We start from the raw sequence: 20,249 nt of genomic DNA on the forward strand, positions 1-20,249 counted from the left end.
CAGAGGATAAGTAGGAGAGAAGAGGGAGAGTAGTGCACAGAGAGGAGCAGGCACAGTACAGCAGGGAGTGCATAGAGGAGCAGGGAAAGATGGAGGAGAGAGTAGGCTTCGTTCAGGGTGCAGGCTTCGGAGGGAGGGCGTGCTGCCGTGCGAGCTGCCGTGGGACACAAAGTATTCAAATTGAATACTGGTTGTCAGGGTAGCAGCTGCCCTGTCTCCGAAGCCCGGAGTTGACGCTGGCTACAGTTTCAATAAACAAAAAATTCGGTTTTTGAAGCTGCAGCAGCGTCACTGGGACCTCGGCAGCCAATGAAATCATTCTTGAGAATGATTTCAAGACTGCAACTCGGATCCCTAACCTCAGGTCTGTAGCCCCCTCCACAACACCTCAACTCCTGAAAAAGTCTGCAGGGGATGAACACACATCGCCCAGCAGACTGCCGCCCGCCCTCGCGAACGCCCGCCCCCCAACACCTGCCTCTGGCACCCTGAACAAGGTGGTGAAGGGTGGATAAGAGACAGCTAAGCGTTACAGGGAGGGGTGCAAACAGAGACTCATGTTTCATTGATAACCTTTAAGTTACCCTAGATGGGCGTACGTTACGCGGGTACAGCTAGTATAAGATATTATTATTACTGTCATCTCATGGCAATTCTGTTATACCACGTGTACTCAGTGTGGCTCTAAAGTACACACACACCTCAGGCCAATGAGTGTGAGGCGTCACTTCACTACATAAGGACCTTGTGCACCAAAAAGTGCAATAAAGTTTTACTAAGGAAAAAAAAAAGAGACGTCTCTGAGAAACGCCCCGCCCACTTCTCTACCACCTATCCCGTTTAACTCCGCCCACATCCCCCTGGGATGCCGATAGACCCCGCCCCTGCCATGGCGTCACGCTGGAGAGGCTCTCCACACTCTGCCCCGCCCACTCTCACTTGACGTCGTTCCGCCCCGCCCCGTTCTGACGTTACGGCGCTGCGTACGGTCTCGGTGTGTTTCCGCCGTCCCGTGCGCTCGTGCCGTAGCCTGAAGTCTCGGGTCCTGAGGGGCCCGCTCCCCGGCGCACGGAAGAGGGCCTGCGTGTGTTGGCGGCTCCTGGGCTCTCTCTCTGGTCGCGGCGGATTCGGGATGGGCGCCATTTTGTGACCGGGAGACTGACGGGAGCCCCGCTGCGCCTCCATGTGACCGGCCACCGGCCCGCAGACATACTGCCACTCCCCCAAGGCCTGTGACCCCCCCGCCCCCGGGCGGAGCGGGCTGGGGGCGGGGGAGGAGGCAGGCGGGACACAGAGGACCGGGGCCTCATACCGGGGGGAGACCGGGGCCTCATACCGGGGGGAGACCGGGGCCTCATACCGGGGGGAGACCGGGGGGCCTGTTGGTCTCCTCCTTGGAAGTGTCCGCAGCACCCTCCGCTCCGAAACCTGTGCATCCCTTTCCCCGGTGCATCCCCCCCCTCCCCGGTGCTGGACCTGTGCATCCCCCCCCCTCCCCGGTGCTGGGACCTGTGCATCCCCCCCTTCCCGGTGCTGGGACCTGTGCACCCCCCCCCCCCCTTCCCGGTGCTGGGACCTGTGCATCCCCGGACTCCATCGCTCCTGTTTCTGTTCGTACAGGTGAGTGTCACTCGTGTGCTGATCTCGGGGGCGGTTAGGTTTGTGTAACCGACATCCAAAAGACACCTGAGATTTGTGTCTTCCATGCTGTCACTTCAAACGTCTGTCATCCCAGTGTCACCTCATGGCCCCCCTGCACCTCTAGCCTGGTGACACCTCATTGCACCTCTGGCCCGGTAATACCTCATGGCCCCCCTGCACCTCTGACCCGGTGACACCTCATGGCCTCTCTGGCCTGGGAACACCTCAAGGCCCCTCTGGCCTGGTGACACCTCATGGGCCCCCACATCTCTGGCACGGTGACGACTCATGGCCCCCCTGCACCTCTGGCCCGGTGACACCTCATGGCCCCCCTGCACCTCTGGCCCGGTGACACCTCATGGACCCCCTGCACCTCTGGCCCGGTGACACCTCATGGCCCCCCTGCACCTCTGGCCCGGTGACACCTCATGGCCCCCCTGCACCTCTGGCCCGGTGACACCTCATGGCCCCCCTGCACCTCTGGCCCGGTGACGACACATGTCCTTATACTATTTATCCTGCTGACGGATATCTCGTTATATCTTCCAGATACTATTATAGAACAGAAAATATATATTTATTTTAACCGTTACTAAGTGGATTTACTCTTCTAAAAGTAAAACATTCCTTCGCTGTAGACAGACATTGATGTATCTGAGTACTGACAGCCCCAATGCCCACGCTGTCCCTGTCACTCTGCTGCTCTCATACCATTTATACAGTGTGTCTTTGCTATATTACAACTCCCATTTCTTTACTGAAGATTCTGCCTTTAGCTGTGACAATCACAATTAAAGGGTTAACACCGCGTGAATGTCATTGCACGGACCTAAACATTTGCTTTCTCAATATATTTGGGCCGGGTCTTTTTAACTTGAATCTTTGAGTGGGACTTTGTTTTACAGTACCCGTTTCTTTATCACCTAATGCAGTGTTATAAGTGTTATCTTTTTATAGTACTTTTCATACAGGATTGTTATGTTATCCTATAGGCAGCACGGGGAATTTTGAAATCTGAAGTTTCCACTCGTGCTATTATTTGTGTATCATGTATTGTAAGTGCTGAAATGTCGTCTCTTCCAGTGCAAGAGGGCATTTCTGTCCGTAACTTCCTCATTTTAGTGTACAGTTTAATAATTAAATAATGTTTACTAGTGGCACACGTGACCAACCTCTTGTCAATTTATTTGAAATGGGCATTGTGTGTCCCAACACAAACTGCGCTATTCTAAGAAATCTTGAGCCATCAATTTCTACATACAGTATGTAATCCAACATGAAATAACCGTTGCCATGTTTGGAAGGAAAGCCTTGGTGTTGGCTTCTCCTTATGTTTTAATATGAAACCGTGAAATGTAGGGATGAAAAAGGACCATTTAGTCCTAATCTACAAAAATGATGTCAAATCTTTGAGACCCACAAAGATGGAATTGTGAATTTTTGCCACGTTTGCAATGTGTCACAAGTAAGTGTTATTTTAGAAGGTACATGATGAAAGCCTTGTTAGTGGTGATACATGGCGAGTGCTGAGTGTGTTATAAGGGTGCTACATGCGTGCCAATAGGTTAAATTATTATTTCATATACAATGCAAGCTTCAGTCGATCCATTTCAAGGTTGTTTTCTTTTTGCCTGATTGCATATAAACTTTTTCTCAAATGTGTTTTTTTTTTTTTTAAATTAAATCAAAGATCTCATGTACTAGTCCTTGATTCAAATTTACTGTTACATGCTGTACAGACTTGGTGATAAACTCGCTGCCAGCAGGACACATTGCCTTCCATTGCTTTGAGATCCAGCCCAACAGCAAGAAGATTAATCTAGCAGATATCATTTAGAGTAGTGAGCTTACTTTACTGTCGGAATAGAACTGTTCTTGCAACCCATGGCAATCTTTGCAGAGCTATCTTAACAACGTAGAAGCAAAACATTTGTATGTAATCTTTCTAAAATTCCAAAACACCATAAAGCTGCAGACCAAGCAATATCCTATGTGTGTTATTTGTAATAAATCCGTTCAGAACTATGAGAAAATACTTGTAGCATTTAAATAAATTAAAAATGTAATTGAGTTTTTTTTAAATGTATTATAATGTAACAAGCATTTTTGTTTCTATAGCAACTATTTACAAAGTCACATCCCCTTCCTTTTCTGAACCAGGCTCTGGCACACCCCTTTTTGAGCCCTGCCCTCTCTCTAGCAGTGCACCAATTGTATCTAGTGACTGCCTGGTCACATGATCTTCCCCACATAAGTTTGCATCTTTGGTCCTCTTCTGCATTACTGACAGCCAATTACTGAAACCCCTGAGCCGAATCTTTGCAGATCAATCAGCAATTTAGCTAATTACTTATAATTGTCTAGTTTGAATTGATGCACATATTGAAGGGGGGAAAAAATTAAATGTAAAAACACCCAGGCACTGCTTCTTTAATTGGCTATATTATCTAAATAAATGCAAGCTTTCCGGCCTGTATGGACTTGAAAGCTTGCCTCTTAAACATTAGATGGTTAGGTGAATTTGATAGTTTTTTTTTGCTGACAGGCAAAATTTCAAGACCACACACGTCTTTTCACTGATCCATATAATCTGGAAAAGATACTTGTGTGCGTTTGAGAGTTTGACTTGTTTGCCAAAATGTGATTATCTACAGTTAGACATGTTGAGCTAATTCTTTCATATTGTTGTATTTACCATATAACCTGCTGTTTATATGGGTTTTTACCTCACGATCTTGTAATAGCTGCCGTTGATATAGTGTTCCCCCCATGTCTGTAATATCCACTTGCAAATGGCTATTCTGTCCACTGCTTCCAGGGCACTGTAAAATGAAATCCATTTTCCTTGTTCCTTCTGTCTTTTCCCATTCGTGCGTCTACTTAGATGAAGGACAGGGCAATAACGATAGAAAGGCACGATGGGGCTAGGATGGTGAAAAAGCTTGGATCTCTAAAATGATGTGACCTTAGGAGAAGGAGACAAAAATAACGTACACACTACAATTTTTACCCACGACGGAGGTGGGTTTGACACCAGTCACTAAGACCATTACCCATTGTTGTCATTTGCTGTGAGCCCGTTGCGTGTGCTCACGTGTATTTTTACTCTTTTTACTCATTTTTAATATTATTAAATCCTTTGCCTTTGTTTACCTTGCTTATCAGTTCATATCCTAGGATAATGCACTACTGTAGTAGTGTGTATGTTATTTTTGTCTCCTCCTAAGGTCACGTCATTTTAGAGATCCAAGCTTTTTCACCATCCTAGCCCCATCGTGCCTGTCTATATCCCAGCGCCAGAGAGGGCTGTTTGTTTTGCATTCTATACTGGACATTAGACACCCAGTGGACTTTTTAGGCTGCTTTTCGACCAATATCACAGGACTATCTCATTGGACTTTATTCATTGTTGTTTTTTATATATATTTTTCAATCATTCATTTATTATTCTTAGTATATCATTTGGTGGTAGTAGCGCTTTTTGTACACTAATTTTTCTATTTAATAAAGATAGAAAGTAGACCCTAGTCAACAACTCTAATTCTTTTTTAGCGTCCATAACCTTTTTTGAGAGCCCTTTTCACCATAGGACAATACTTAAAAAGTATTGCATATTATCCTATTAAGTACTGATTTATACTTTAGTATGTTTTATTTTTAAATTGGGTCGGGAAGTCCTGCTTGTTTGCTGCCTCAATTTTCTTTTCTCCTGTCTGCACTTAAGCCCCGATCAAAAAAGGGTGGTTAGCTTTCGTCCCCCTTTCCTCCCATTCATATGTATGTAAGGAAATGCGTGCTAAAGCGTAGCACCCTTTGTGGATCTGGGCCTTAATGTTCTTCTGCATGAGTAGGTAGAACTGGTGGGTCTGTTTGTATCTTTCTAACGCCGGGATTTACAATGTGCCAATGAGGAGTATCACACCCCTATGCTGCGTTAATGGCCATAGGCTTGAATGGCAGTTAAAGCTGGATCTCGGTCCTATACCTCACATTGGTGTTTAGTGAATATCCCCCTTTGTATACTACTGGACCTTTTTATAGAACTCTTATCAAATTAAGAAACACTAAGGAACCAGTCTTTCTGAGCTTTTTTGGCATTGGTTGGGAGCTGAACCAAATCATTTGAGACAGAAATCTTATTTGTTAGCTACTTTCTGTAATATTCCAGTATTTCAAGTCTGACTAGTTTGAAAGCTTTCATACCTGTTTTTCGCCCCCTCATAAATCCATTGGCTTCTAATCTTTTACTCCCCCTTGAGGTCTTTGTGAAATATGTTTCAGGAATGTATGGAAACATTTAGATTCGTTTGCCATGCAGATGGTAAGACCATGTTTATTATTTGTTCAAATACAAGGCAGGTCTTAAGAGCAGTCCACATGCTTTAAATGCCCAGCTTGTTTAATGGGTTCCATGTGTCCCATGTGCCTGTGGTACACGATTCTATCGATCTAATCGCTGAAAATACCAGCTCTCTTTCAGGTTGTCATTTTTCATGTAGACCAACATCTTTCTTTTGTATGTGTTGTGGTTACGAACTTCCAAACCACAAAAGCTTCTGCAGATCTGGGGCTTTGATATTCCAACAAAAGGTGTTGCACGCTGGGAAAGACGTTGATAATAAAGCACTGCAGGGTTTTATGGAGTTATTGTAATATTCAGTACAGTAGGGTTTTTTTTCCGTGATTTTTTTATTATGTTTTGTTTCTCTTTCAGGAAAAATAAGGAATTATCCATGGGAGAGTCATCTCCCTGAATGCGCATCAATAATCTGGCTGCCATCATGGGTAAGGTCTTCTTTTTACCATGTAGTTTCATACATATATAAATAGTATTTGTTTGCATTTAATTTGTCATTCTACGAAAGCTGAATTCCATCCATTGGAGCACACAAAGTTATGGTATTGGGGGTGGGGGGAAGAGATTAACGATGTACTATGATCCCAAACACTGCTTGTCTGATTGACATTTCTGTAGTGTTGGAATGCAATCTGTGCTTTTTAATGGATTAGCAAGGTTTGTTTCCCCTGTGTTTCTAACCTTGCTGCAGTAGAGAATGTATTAATAATCATATTTATGTAGTGCCAGCAATGTATGCAGCGCTTTACAAAATGACAATCCAAGGTAAGTAAATGACATGCAATGGGGCTAAATGACAAGGCAAAGGGAGACCTTGAATGTTCTGCAAAATCCTCTTCTCCCTGCCAGGAAGGGACACTGCCGTAGAATGGAGACTCTCTGGCACAGGAGACATTTGAGCCGGTTGTTGCTGGTGTGGACTTCAATGTGTTGAAATATGTTGAAATACATTTCGAGCACATGCACAAGTTGCGTGGTACTCCAGGGAGGACACTGCTAGACATTTGGAATCATTTTAATGTTCTCGTTAAATTAGAATTGCACGTAGTGTAATGTTGGCATATTAGTTTAACCCCTTCGGTGACAGATTGTACCACCTGTGTGTCAACGGACCCTCCACCACTTCCTGATCACGTGACTGCTCTTCTGATTGATCATATGATCAGTTCTCTGTTCTGGCTGCCGGCCGAGTGTAACTAGGGGGGGAGAAGGGCTTCAGTGTGTTATGTGATGGCGTACAGCCCCATAAAAAGTAGCAAAGGCCAATGACGTACAGTATACATCCTAAAGGCCCCTGGGGTGGCACTTTTCTTGATGTACAGCGTACACACTGTCATAGCTCTGAAGGCTTAATACACAGTTGCTTTACCATTTAAATAATTCAAGACAGACTTTATGGTAAATAAGAGCATTTTACTGCTAGTACGTCATCATATTCTATTTCATCTTTTTTATTTTTCCTTTTTTTTAATCGTGTTAAGGGAACTAATAGCAGATGATTTTCTAATATGCCCTTTTCTGGGCATAGTAGTAATCTTACACCTGCACGGAGAGTCTTGTGTATTTGCAGCTGGGATCATTTTACTTTGAATAATGTACTTTGTGTCAATAATTATTAGAGGAAATCCCGAAAAATGTCTGTTTCAAATTTATAAATACAGTCAAATGCTCCTTGTGTACCTCCCATCTGTTTCAATGTAAACCCAAAGGGGATTAACTAATGTTGTGAGTTTGGTGAATGTGAGCTGAGCATCTGTAGGTTTTTCTTATCCTTAAAGCAGGATAGCAAGTGCACTGGAACATGGAGTTTAGTTACAAAATAAGTAGAAGTTCATTGATGTGTTTGAGAATCTCCATCCAATTACTGCTCATCTCAGATCAACCAGAACTTGAAAGCTGCTGCTTACTGATATCTGTGTGACAAGAACGAGGTGCTCAGGAAGCCGACCGCTAGAAATGGGGTCATGTGGGGTTTGCTACCTGCTTCTTCCAGTTCTTGAAGTGATATGACGCAGAACAAAGAAAAATACATCCTTTAATAATAATAATAATAATAATAAAATAAAAAAAACGCACAAGCTAAGACACCATAAATATACCAAAAAACAAAGAGAGCAATAAGGAATTCAAAAACGGTTTACTTAAAGGGTATAAATCTGTAAAAGGCTGCACAGTGTGTGCGAGATTTGCTATCTCCAACTATTGTAAAAAATAAAGTACATTATATTTTCTTGCCAAGTCTTTCTCATCGTCTAAAATGCATCATCTGTACAACTAGTGCCCTTACTGTACCGTTCTAAAACTCTGTGCGGCCGATGATCTGTCAGAAGGAGGTGCATGGAGAACCTTTTATTTGATAGCACTTGTGGGTTCGGCTTGGCCGTGGAACATTCTTGTCATTGAGCCCTGATCATTTGATTTTGTAGAAACGGGTCTCTTCTGTTATGCAGCTTTAATTGAGCTGTGCCATGTAAGTGGTTATGCACTTTTTAGAAACGTCATGATTAACATTTAAATCATGACCTGAACAGAAGTCAGTGGGGTGTCTGTCATGTGATCAAAGTTTGGTTGTGCAAGTGTTGTAAACCCTTTCACAGAGCAGTGCGCTTATGGTATTATTTTACTCGCCGAAAGACAGAAGTGTATAATGCCCAAGTGAATGTATTTGTTTTTAAACAAGGCTTTAGTGATGTAAGTGTAATGGCTTTCCTAAACGCATCTCCGCGCCCCGGCTGCTCCCGCATCTCCGCGCCCCGGCTGCTCCCGCATCTCCGCGCCCCGGCTGCTCCCGCATCTCCGCGCCCCGGCTGCTCCCGCATCTCCGCGCCCCGGCTGCTCCCGCATCTCCGCGCCCCGGCTGCTCCCGCATCTTCATTTTGTTGCAAGCAGTTCTGTTCAGGAATCCTATCTTGAACAGCTTTCATGACTGGCCTTTTCCCACTATTGGTAACTCGTGTCTCATGAAACGCACGCCGACTCTATTTACACATATCTACTGGTATGAGTAGTTATTTACTGGTATGAGTAGTTATTTACTGGTATGAGTAGTTATTTACTGGTATGAGTAGTTATTTACTGGTATGAGTAGTTACTTACTGGTATGAGTACATGTGCATTCCTCCACACACATTTAATGTAAATGAGCTGGTGAATGAGTGAAAGTAATAATGAGCAAGACCTGGATATAACAGATGAAATGATAGTGATCGTATGACAAATCAAACAAAAGCTGGATATTATAAATCAGAAAAATCAAATACATTAATATATAGCAATATAAACTGAATAATATGAAATGATTACAAAGAGATAGTCCTATGATTGGCAGTAGTGGCATCAGTAAATAATTGGAAGTCCTCTGTTATTGGTGCACTTAATAATTGGTGGCTTATGCTCCTAGCACCAACAGTAGAGAATATGGTCCGAAACAAGCGCAAAAGAATCTCCAAACAATTGTAAAAAATATGTACTTGGGTAGTAAGCAAGTATTTGGGCGATCCTTAAGTACACGGGCTTCCCTTTTGTTCCTTCAGTGTTTAGCTCTGATAGCCCGACTTGGCCGGCATTTGTAGCTGTCGCTCTGCCCCCAGTGACGTCACCAAACTATTGGACCGCGACCCTGCACCAGGACGCAGAGCCAGAGGTGCTAGCAGATGCACCATCACAGCTATTTCATTTTGTGGTCCACTATATGGGCCATGCTCATTTCAGGCTTCATGATTTCATTAAACACGTGCTCTGCAACAATATCTTAAGGGGTACTCTCTTTTTGTAGCCTTAAACCGGAGGAATCCACCCTAGAAAGCAACGCTCAGCCAGCTGAGCAAGCCCCATTGGCAATGACGAGCGTGCTGCATCATGGCATTCACCATCTGTTCTACATTAAACAAACTGTTTTATTTCCACTCCCGTTTTACCCCTCTTCAATTTTTAGGGTTCCAAAAATAATTAGCATTTTATATTGATTGCTGTGACACACACACACACACACACACACACACACACACACACACACACACACACACACACACACACACACACACACACACACACACACACACACACACAACGGATATTCCTGCTTCAGCACAGGTGGCTCAATCAGTGGCTCAGTCTTTGACTGTACTACCTGTGCTGAAGCAGGGATATCCCTAATACCTGGCCTGTTGGTGGCCCTTGAGGACTGGAGTTAACTACCCCGGATCTAAAGGGATGACAAGTAATCAAATTGAAGATGGACCGAAGAACTACTTTGTTTCTGAGCAGGCAAATTAACGGTCTGATCCTGACCTGTCATTCAAATGCACATGCAGCTCCTGTTGCATAAACGTGTCTGGCTTGTGAAAGGTCTCAAATAGCATTAAAAAAGACGTAGAATGGAAGCTTCATTCAGCCCAGAATATGGGGCATCATAACAATGAGCTTGTTGGAGGGGAATTCAAAAGCTACTATTGTTTGAGCAGAATAAATAAACGTCCGCAAGGATTTCAGTGTACAAACACATGATGTCATGTCTCATGCTTCGTACAGTTTGGACAGACTTGAATTCCATGTCTATTTCCACAGTATGGGAAATAGCGTTTGTTTTGGTTACCTCATCGCTAAGGTCATCCACCTGCACGGCGGCCAAGGAAGCGGCAGAGCAATCATGACATAATGCCGTGGCCGAGTTGGGAAACCGCGCCGCACGAATGTTTAGCATGCTGTTTCATGGTTGATTTTCGGGGGAAATGGTTTATGAATCTGATCAGCCTTTTCAAGAAAATAATAGTACAAACCTTCATATTTAGCTTTGTGAATCAACACAGCCGCGGGCAAACACTGCCACATCATTTATTGTAAAGGAAATCGTCATACTAGGAAAATGTGACAGCGCTCGGTGACACTTCAGCCCACCAAATAGCGATCTTTGGTGTTTCTGCACATTAAGAAAGTTATTTCTTAGCATATTTCTTCTTTTTTTAAGGTTGCTCTCTTATTGGAGATGACTGTAGTGGCCGCCGTGCTGTGTTTGCTAGAGATGTGTGGATTTTACTTTATTACGCTTTCGACAGTTTAAAAAGTGAAATCTCTCCAATAATCACTAGATGTGTCATTAAGTGGGAGTCGTATCACTGGATCAGTGAATCCCAGCTGCAAAGCACTGAAAGTACTATATATAATATTGAAACGCGCTCACACTACTATTGTATTGTATGTCTTTATTTATATGGCGCCATTAATGTACATTGCGCTTTCCCCTTGCAGATGAGCAGCAGGCTTTGAACTCGATCATGCAGGATCTGGCTGTTCTGCACAAAGCCAGCAGACCTGCTCTGTCTCCGCAGGAAACTGGCAAGTCAAAATCCACCTCTCCCAAAAAGCAGGTAAAGCATGAAAATGGGCACGCTTCAGTTACACAGGGGCCTGAATAGTAGTCCTTTTTTCTTAATTGCATACATAATCAGTTGAGTGTCCCTGTATTAAAAATAATGTTCTTCCATAAACCTCTTTGCATTACAATGGTGCTGATTGCTGATAACGCAGCCATTTCTCTAAGAGACAAGTAACTTAAGTTTCCACCATTTGAGGCCCCATGGGGATCATAATTATGATGACTATCAAAGTTGTATATGTGAACCTGCTCTTCTCGGCACCTCCAATGTTTATTATTGAGAAGTAGTGTTACACTGCTGTTTTGTGGCTATTTCTTTTTAACGTTTTCATGGCATTTCCACTTGTTTGCATGCTGGCCCGTCTTATCTTATATTTATTTTCTTTGCAGAATGACGTTCGTGTCAAATTTGAGCATCGAGGGGAGAAAAGGTGAGGCGTGAAATGAAGGGTATTAACTTTTTTCTCGTTGTAACACTGTCATTGAATATCTCTATTGGAATCCCCATGGAGTGGTTCAGGAAAGCACCGATATGACATTAAGGATTACAAGCAAATGTTATGTATGGCAGATTGTGCACAGGTGGCTGAATCCATATTTTGTAACTGATTATTCTGTACATCAGTGTCAGAATCTGTGTTTAAATTTTTGTTGGGAGCAGCAAAAAACAAAAAAACAAAAAGCTTTTGCACGTCACAAAAATGTGCGTGATGCCGGGTATAATAAAACTCCAAAGCGGCTGTTTTTTGGTTTATAACGGCTCAGACATACGTCCTTGCCAAGTCTTTAATCTGCCCTTTGCCTTCCCCTGGTGGCTTCTTACCCATATTCACAGCAATCCTACTGTGCTTCAATCACAGTGTGGTGTTGTTGAGCTCAGTTGGTTATTATGCTGCTGCTCTCTAGTAAATATTTAGCATAATATTTTTTTCCCCAGCACTTCAGAACGCCACAAGCTTTTGCAGTGTCTGCCTTTGCCAGAAATGTTTCTTTATAGTGGTTTTGTTTTAGTTGAGCTAGATTAAAGCTTTCAGCACTACTATGTCCTTATTGGTGTAGAGCAGGAATGGCCAACTCCAGTCCTCAAGGGCCACCAACAGGTCATGTTTTAAGGATAACCCTGTTTCAGCACGGAGTGCAGTCAAAGACTGAGCCACCTATGCTGAAGCAGGGATATCCTTAAATCCTAACCTGTTGGTGGTCCTTGAGGACTGGAGTTGGCCACCCCTGCACTAGTTATATTAATTCACTCAGTCATATAATGTTCTATATATTGGCATACCAGTCACTGAAGGCTCTCATGAGGCCGAGTCAGACTCCAGAGAAAAGTATAACCTGAACTATCTCATATGTACTGTAATAATGGTTTTGATGACAGACCGAAACTGCAGTCCCGTGTCAGAGGCCAAGGGTTACTTCTAATAGTCTGTAATCGTCTTGCACCACTTATACAAATATGTCCTGAAATTCTTTAGTCATAAAAGGTGCAATAAAATGGAATAAGGAATGTGTTTCTCTTACCAGCCCTCTGGGATCAATGTGGTGTGTGTTGCCTAGAATGCACACTCATCCCAGATTCAATCAGACCACTCTTTTACTTGTTTGGCTCCATGGTAAAAATGTACATTCTTCATTCTTCTCACACTAATTTCCCTGCTCGATAACAGTCAGAATTGAAGTGTGCTCAACCCCAATCCTCCACCCATTCCCCCCCCCCCCCCAAACAGGTCAAGTTTACAGGATATCCCTGTTTCAGCACAGGTGGCTTAATCAGACGCTCTGTCGAAGACTGAGCCTCTGATTGAGCCACCTGTGATGAAGCTGGGGTATCCTGAACAGCTGACCTGTTGGGTGGGAGGTGAAGAGGGGGCTTGAAGACTGGATTTGAGCCCCCTGCTCTAAGCTATTTGTCTCTCACAGCATGGATTCTGTTTTTTAGTAGTTTATTTTCAAAGTACCCAGGCTGTTTGCCCCCATACACATCTTCCTTACACACTTCGTGAATATTTTCAGATCTTCTCACACATTAAAGTTGCAGTTCAGTATTTTTTTTAATTTTTTTTAATTTTTTTAACTTCAATAGTTTCATGTGTGCAATTTCTAATTGCCTAAAGAACTGTATAGCTGCCAGTCAATTCGTTCTCCATGTATTGATCGGCGAAATTTGGTGACATAATTAGTGAAGGGATCTGTTTTTCTTCTGCTTCTGACATGTGCTAGAGGGAGGGCAGGGCTGACAAAGGGGTGTGCCAGAGCTTGTGACAGGACATGAAGGGGCAGTGCCTTAGCAAATGGCTGTTAAAATAGAATACAAGAAAATTGGTCTTTAAAAGTTGTTTTTTTAAAAACAGAAAATGCTAAAAGTGTTTTTACTTACTACAGAACTGATTTATTAAAAAAAAAACACACATGCAGGATATTGACTGAACTGCAGCTTTAAAGCAGCTTGTACCTGAAGGCATGACTGTGCTGCCCTGTAGTATGTGAAGGCATGACTGTGCTGCCCTGTAGTATGTGAAGGCATGACTGTGCTGCCCTGTAGTATGTGAAGGCATGCCTGTGCTGCCCTGTAGTATGTGAAGGCATGCCTGTGCTGCCCTGTAGTATGTGAAGGCATGCATGTGCTGCCCTGTAGTATGTGAAGGCATGACTGTGCTGCCCTGTAGTATGTGAAGGCATGCCTGTGCTGCCCTGTAGTATGTGAAGGCATGATGAAGGCATGACTGTGCTGCCCTGTAGTATGTGAAGGCATGACTGTGCTGCCCTGTAGTATGTGAAGGCATGACTGTGCTGCCCTGTAGTATGTGAAGGCATGCATGTGCTGCCCTGTAGTATGTGAAGGCATGCCTGTGCTGCCCTGTAGTATGTGAAGGCATGACTGTGCTGCCCTGTAGTATGTGAAGGCATGCATGTGCTGCCCTGTAGTATGTGAAGGCATGACTGTGCTGCCCTGTAGTATGTGAAGGCATGCCTGTGCTGCCCTGTAGTATGTGAAGGCATGCCTGTGCTGCCCTGTAGTATGTGAAGGCATGACTGTGCTGCCCTGTAGTATGTGAAGGCATGACTGTGCTGCCCTGTAGTATGTGAAGGCATGCCTGTGCTGCCCTGTAGTATGTGAAGGCATGACTGTGCTGCCCTGTAGTATGTGAAGGCATGACTGTGCTGCCCTGTAGTATGTGAAGGCATGACTGTGCTGCCCTGTAGTATGTGAAGGCATGACTGTGCTGCCCTGTAGTATGTGAAGGCATGACTGTGCTGCCCTGTAGTATGTGAAGGCATGACTGTGCTGCCCTGTAGTATGTGAAGGCATGACTGTGCTGCCCTGTAGTATGTGAAGGCATGACTGTGCTGCCCTGTAGTATGTGAAGGCATGCCTGTGCTGCCCTGTAGTATGTGAAGGCATGACTGTGCTGCCCTGTAGTATGTGAAGGCATGACTGTGCTGCCCTGTAGTATGTGAAGGCATGACTGTGCTGCCCTGTAGTATGTGAAGGCATGCCTGTGCTGCCCTGTAGTATGTGAAGGCATGACTGTGCTGCCCTGTAGTATGTGAAGGCATGACTGTGCTGCCCTGTAGTATGTGAAGGCATGACTGTGCTGCCCTGTAGTATGTGAAGGCATGACTGTGCTGCCCTGTAGTATGTGAAGGCATGACTGTGCTGCCCTGTAGTATGTGAAGGCATGACTGTGCTGCCCTGTAGTATGTGAAGGCATGACTGTGCTGCCCTGTAGTATGTGAAGGCATGACTGTGCTGCCCTGTAGTATGTGAAGGCATGACTGTGCTGCCCTGTAGTATGTGAAGGCATGACTGTGCTGCCCTGTAGTATGTGAAGGCATGACTGTGCTGCCCTGTAGTATGTGAAGGCATGACTGTGCTGCCCTGTAGTATGTGAAGGCATGACTGTGCTGCCCTGTAGTATGTGCCTGGTTTCTTCTGTGAGGAGTTACTGAGATCTCTGGCCCCAAAAATGAATATTGTTGGGCCTGTGAACCTGCAACAACATGAGCATTGTTACTGCTCTGGTCCAAAGCTGCTCGTATAACACCAGCTTGCAGGTATCCCTCATCCTCTGGGCCCAAAGTAGGCATACACATTAACCCTTTCCCGGCAGGCCCCTTGACAGTGAAATAACTAATTCTTATTGTCAAGCAGACATTATAGCTCAGGAGGGAGGAGAAAGGGGTACAGCTATAACGGGATGGGCAAATTCAGTCCTGAAGGGACACCAACAGGTCAGGTTTCAGGATATCCCTGCTTCAGTACAGGTGGCTCAATCAGTGGCTCAGTCGAAGACCTGACCTGTTGGTGGCCCTTGAGGAATGGAGTTGCCCACTCCTGTTATAGCGGTACCCCTTTCCCCACAGAATATTTTTATTCTGTTTATATTTTAAGCAGTAACGTTTGAGTTGCAGCTCCTCGTATAATCGTAGGTAATACTAATTTCTAGGCTGCTTGCCTAAGTAGTGGCTAAATACATTGCTTTGCTTTTGTTAAATCCAAACACAACATTACTCTTTGCGTTGTTCTCGATGATAATGAAATGGCCTTTTCGCCTTGTTTGCAGAATCCTGCAGTTCTGCCGGCCCGTTTTGCTGGAAGACCTTTTCGCTAAAGCCAAGGTCGCCTTTGGGCAGTGTATGGACTTACACTACAGCAATAATGAGGTAAAACTCTTCCATTATCCTTTAATGCTCAGAAGTCAGAAAGCGTATTACAATGCAGTGATTTCCAAGCATCACTTTCCCCAAACACGACTTCGCATGTCAGATAATCTGTCATTCCACAGTACAGAGCACACCCGCAGTGCTCTATAAAACGCATAGGCTGCATTCTCTTATAAATGTGTCTTCTGTTTTTATTGGATCGTACGGTCTTCGCACATCAGTGTATATACTGTACTATTTTGTCTAGCATGCAGTTCCACTTAATTCGCGTGTGAAAATGTTTTATTGGTGGTTTAAACTCCTTTGTTTGCCTTAACATTATTTAATCGACTTTATTTTAATAAGATTGAAACAGGTTTTAGTAATTTAACCAAAATAAGCTTTCGAGTGTGCCGCAGTTTGATTTGTCTTTAGTTTGGCCATGTTATCAGTGTGGCTGTTCATAGAGCAACATTACACCTGCGGTTCTAGTAAAACTGCTCAGCATTTGAGAGCTTTATCTGCATCTCTCCTTTTAAAAGGCTTTACTGATTTGTTTCCTGTGCAGACGCATCTTTTTTTTTCTGTGATTAACCTATGTGCTCCCGGAGAATCGTGCAGCATATCACAGAGCAGTGCTTTGTCATCCCTTCCAGCAGCAAAAGGGCTGTGCAGGAAGTGTTGAGCGTGTCTGCCGTAGAGAAACTGGCTTTACTCCAAACCATTTCCTTCTGGCAGTGCTCCCGAAATACAAACTTCTCACCAGACTCTGAGTCAGTCGTAAACATGGCAGCAGAACCGCAGGCCAAATAAACTCTTCCGCTCTGTTCCTTCTGGTCCTGAAAACTCATATACAGTGTGATGCTTTTCCTATTGTGATATGTTCTTTGTTTCTAAACTTTCCCGCTCCACGTTAATATATAAGGGGTCCTGGAATGAAATTGGAGCAAATTGTGCCATTTTTGCGTTGCTCCTTTTTTGCACCAATGTACCCAGGACTGTGCTCCAATTTGTATTTTGTTAGTTTTTTTTTGAGGTGTCAGGGTTTGGGAAGAAGTTGCCGGGCGCACAGATCGATATGTATCAAATTATGCTCCGCTGTGCATAATTTCCCCGCCCCCCCCCCCCTTTTTAAAATTGCACGTGCAAATTCGCATGGTTTGAGGCGACATTGGCTTTCTTGCTCAGGAATCTGCACCAAACCTTTTGCTCCAGCTTTTTGCATGCTGCAGTTTTGGCGCAAAATTGGTGCAGTGTCAAAACATTTTTATTCTGTGCGTTGCTAAATAGATCCCAAGGGCAACGTTTAAAGGCGCTGTCCCTCAGTTCGCACTGACACAATGGCAACGTTTAAAGGCGCTGTCCCTCCGCTCGCACTGACGCAATGGCAACGTTTAAAGGCGCTGTCCCTCCGCTCGCACTGACGCAATGGCAACGTTTAAAGGCGCTGTCCCTCCGCTCGCACTGACGCAATGGCAACGTTTAAAGGCGCTGTCCCTCCGCTCGCACTGACGCAATGGCAACTTTGTAAAAATAAATAAATAAACATGGGGGGGAAAAGGTGTAATATAAACGTGGATATGTTTCTACCAGCTGCCATATTCTACAGTGTCTTTACTGCCTTCAAAGGAGCAATTCAAACCGTTTTATTTATTTTTTTAAGCCGGCTTGAAGCTGCGAAACTGAACCCCGTTAATTCCCACTCCGGGGACCCTCTGCTTCTGAAGATACTTACCTCCGAAAGGGGTGCTGGTGTATCCTGCAGTTTAAAACATCCGGTCACAAGGGCCAATAGGAAGCCGCATCGGGTGATGTCACGGCTTCCTATTGGTCCGCAAGGCGAGGGAGCTTTGAAAAGCGGCCATATAGTGAACCCTGGAGTGGCTGTCCACATCCACTTCAGGGGTAAGTACCTCCGGAAGCAGGGGTCCGCAGAATTGAAACATTAATTTCAGCTCCAGGGACCCCCTGCTCCCATCCTATATTGAAGCAAATTAAGAAAAAATGACTCAGATTGCCCATATAAGCAAACTGGTTTATTCAATGCAAAACTATGTTCCTCAGAAGTAAAATGATTAGGCCGTCATTTTGCTCTTAAGTCAACATTGAGTGAAGACATCTCATCAAGAAAAAAATGACCTGCACGTTCAGGGCTTCAACCCCTCTGTTGGGGCAAGTACAGGGAGGGGGTCCGATATCACAAGTAACTTGTTGCAGTAATTCCCGGTGTGGAAAATCCTGCATCAGACTTGTACCTTGGAATCCGCTAGATAAGACCGAGAACACGCGGCATTTGTTACTCTGCACGTAACCAGCAGGCAATCCAGTGGAAAGAATAGGATTCTGTGTGCTGACTTTTAGCAGGAAATGAACAAGAACTTTGTAACATGCCCTACTTACATCTTACCAAGCAGTGTTTTATTTTATTTTTTTAAATGGACATTAAAGAGAGATTTTTTTGTTTTTGTTTATTTTCTGCAGCTGGTGATTCCATTAAAAACGCAGGACGATCTGGACAAGGCTGTGGAATTGCTGGATCGAAGCGTTCACATGAAGAGCATTAAAATACTGCTTGTTTTACATGGCTATACACAGGTATACATTAGCGATGTCCTCTCCATTGCCAGTGTTATGTACATGCAAACAAATACAGTGACAGACTTTTTAGTCTTGTTGGTTAAAGTCTTAATCTTTTAGGCAATTTCCTCCCTGATCGGTTACTAAAGCGCTTGGTTTTTATTTGGCATTGTAAGCCTGGTCTGCGTTAATGGGTTAATTAATTTGGAATGCCAGATTAAAGGAAATCCATGAGAGCAGGATATAAGGAAACTTGTTTTCATGGAGCATTGTGGGATAAAAGCTGAGGTGATGTAACTAATGCAAGACTGTCTGCAGCATAAGGCTTTCTTCTTGGTTTTTAGTCTCCCAGCCGGTGTGAGATGGAGAACCTGTCATCACTGGAGGACTTGGATAATAAGAACAGGACATCTATAATCGGTAGGTTACAATGTCAGTGATACACATTCTAACAATTCTTCACTGCTGCTGCATTCATGCTGTGTCCACAAGAGGTAAAGAGAACACTACAGAAGGGTTCATAGCACAAAGGAAATCATTTAGGGCTTCTCTGCTGAAGCAACAGGCACCGTTTTGCAGAGTATCTTCTAAATATGAATTGCAAGGACTGATGCCTCCCGTATATATTATAACTAAATGAATATGCCGCTGCTCATGTTACAATCGTAGCAGCTGCATTTATCGTCTTCCATAGACCGAGGCCGCAGCTGTGAGTGTGTGACAGACGGATATGAGAGATGTTTACCAGCCAGTTCATAAAAACAAGAATTGGCAGGCGATACATCGGAAGAACCTACCAGCATTACATTTATTTATTGCCATTTGCATTGTAATTGTTGCTAAATTGCCCTCCTATTGGTTTAAGTGAATGTATAATGGGATTCGCCAAGTAAGCTTTGTGCTTTTTAATTGAGTGAAAATAGGTGAATTAGTCCAGTTGCAATAGTGCAGAGTAAATGAGTACTTCTGTATTGGGTGATACCGTTTTGTTTGGACTAAGAATTGATTTATAAGACAAGCTTTCCAGAGCTATCTCCCTCAGGAATTGCTGACCCGAGGGAGAGAGAACTCTCAAAAGCTTGTCTTATAATATCAATTCTTAGGCCAAAAAAATGTTTCGCCTTAATACTGAAGTACTCATTTACTCTGTACTTTTAATTTATCATTTACTGTTCTTTCCTAATTGGATCTTGTTGGCCTGGACTCAAGCTTGGTGTTTCTTATAGGTTGCCTCGTTGTTGCAGGCCATCGTAGTACTGACAGGAGTAATTGAATTGGTATATATAATTTGCCACAAGTAATAATCCCCATCACACTGGGGAGAATTCATGTTTTTAGATGCTTGAATTGCATACGAGTGCTACTTAATAACGATGCTAATGGTTGAAGATACAGATTTTTTTTTTTACATAGCACTCACATGCGCGCATTGCTGTAGAATTTACCGCACAATCCTATTTCCCCCCCCCCAGTTCAGTGTAGAGAGAAGCGAGGTAATCTGGTTAACTGTCAGCTTCCATGCTACTGAATGTAAATTGATGTATTACCCTGCTTCTCGCCATATTAAATAAGTGCTGTCAAGTTACTTGAACGGATTTCTCCAATACTAAAGATTAGTAGCTTTCCTGAGAAACCATCCCCTTCCTGATTTGCTGT

The 20,249-nt window shown here is 43.9% G+C and overlaps 1 protein-coding gene across 1 annotated transcript in view; it reads left to right on the forward strand.

Moving 5' to 3' along the window:
- The first annotated feature begins 918 nt into the window (after positions 1–918).
- MAP3K2 (mitogen-activated protein kinase kinase kinase 2) overlaps positions 919–20,249 on the forward strand; it is a 41,988-nt gene continuing 22,657 nt past the window's right edge. The window contains exons 1-7 of the mRNA XM_075609734.1: positions 919–1,620; positions 6,356–6,426; positions 11,246–11,364; positions 11,763–11,803; positions 15,938–16,037; positions 18,498–18,611; positions 18,938–19,013. Of these exons, the coding sequence (XP_075465849.1) occupies positions 6,396–6,426; positions 11,246–11,364; positions 11,763–11,803; positions 15,938–16,037; positions 18,498–18,611; positions 18,938–19,013 (481 nt within the window). The 5' untranslated portion in view covers positions 919–1,620; positions 6,356–6,395. The remainder of the gene's footprint in view (positions 1,621–6,355; positions 6,427–11,245; positions 11,365–11,762; positions 11,804–15,937; positions 16,038–18,497; positions 18,612–18,937; positions 19,014–20,249) is intronic.

Source organism: Ascaphus truei, chromosome 7 (genome assembly GCF_040206685.1).
Source record: "Ascaphus truei isolate aAscTru1 chromosome 7, aAscTru1.hap1, whole genome shotgun sequence".
Taxonomy (NCBI): domain Eukaryota; kingdom Metazoa; phylum Chordata; class Amphibia; order Anura; family Ascaphidae; genus Ascaphus; species Ascaphus truei.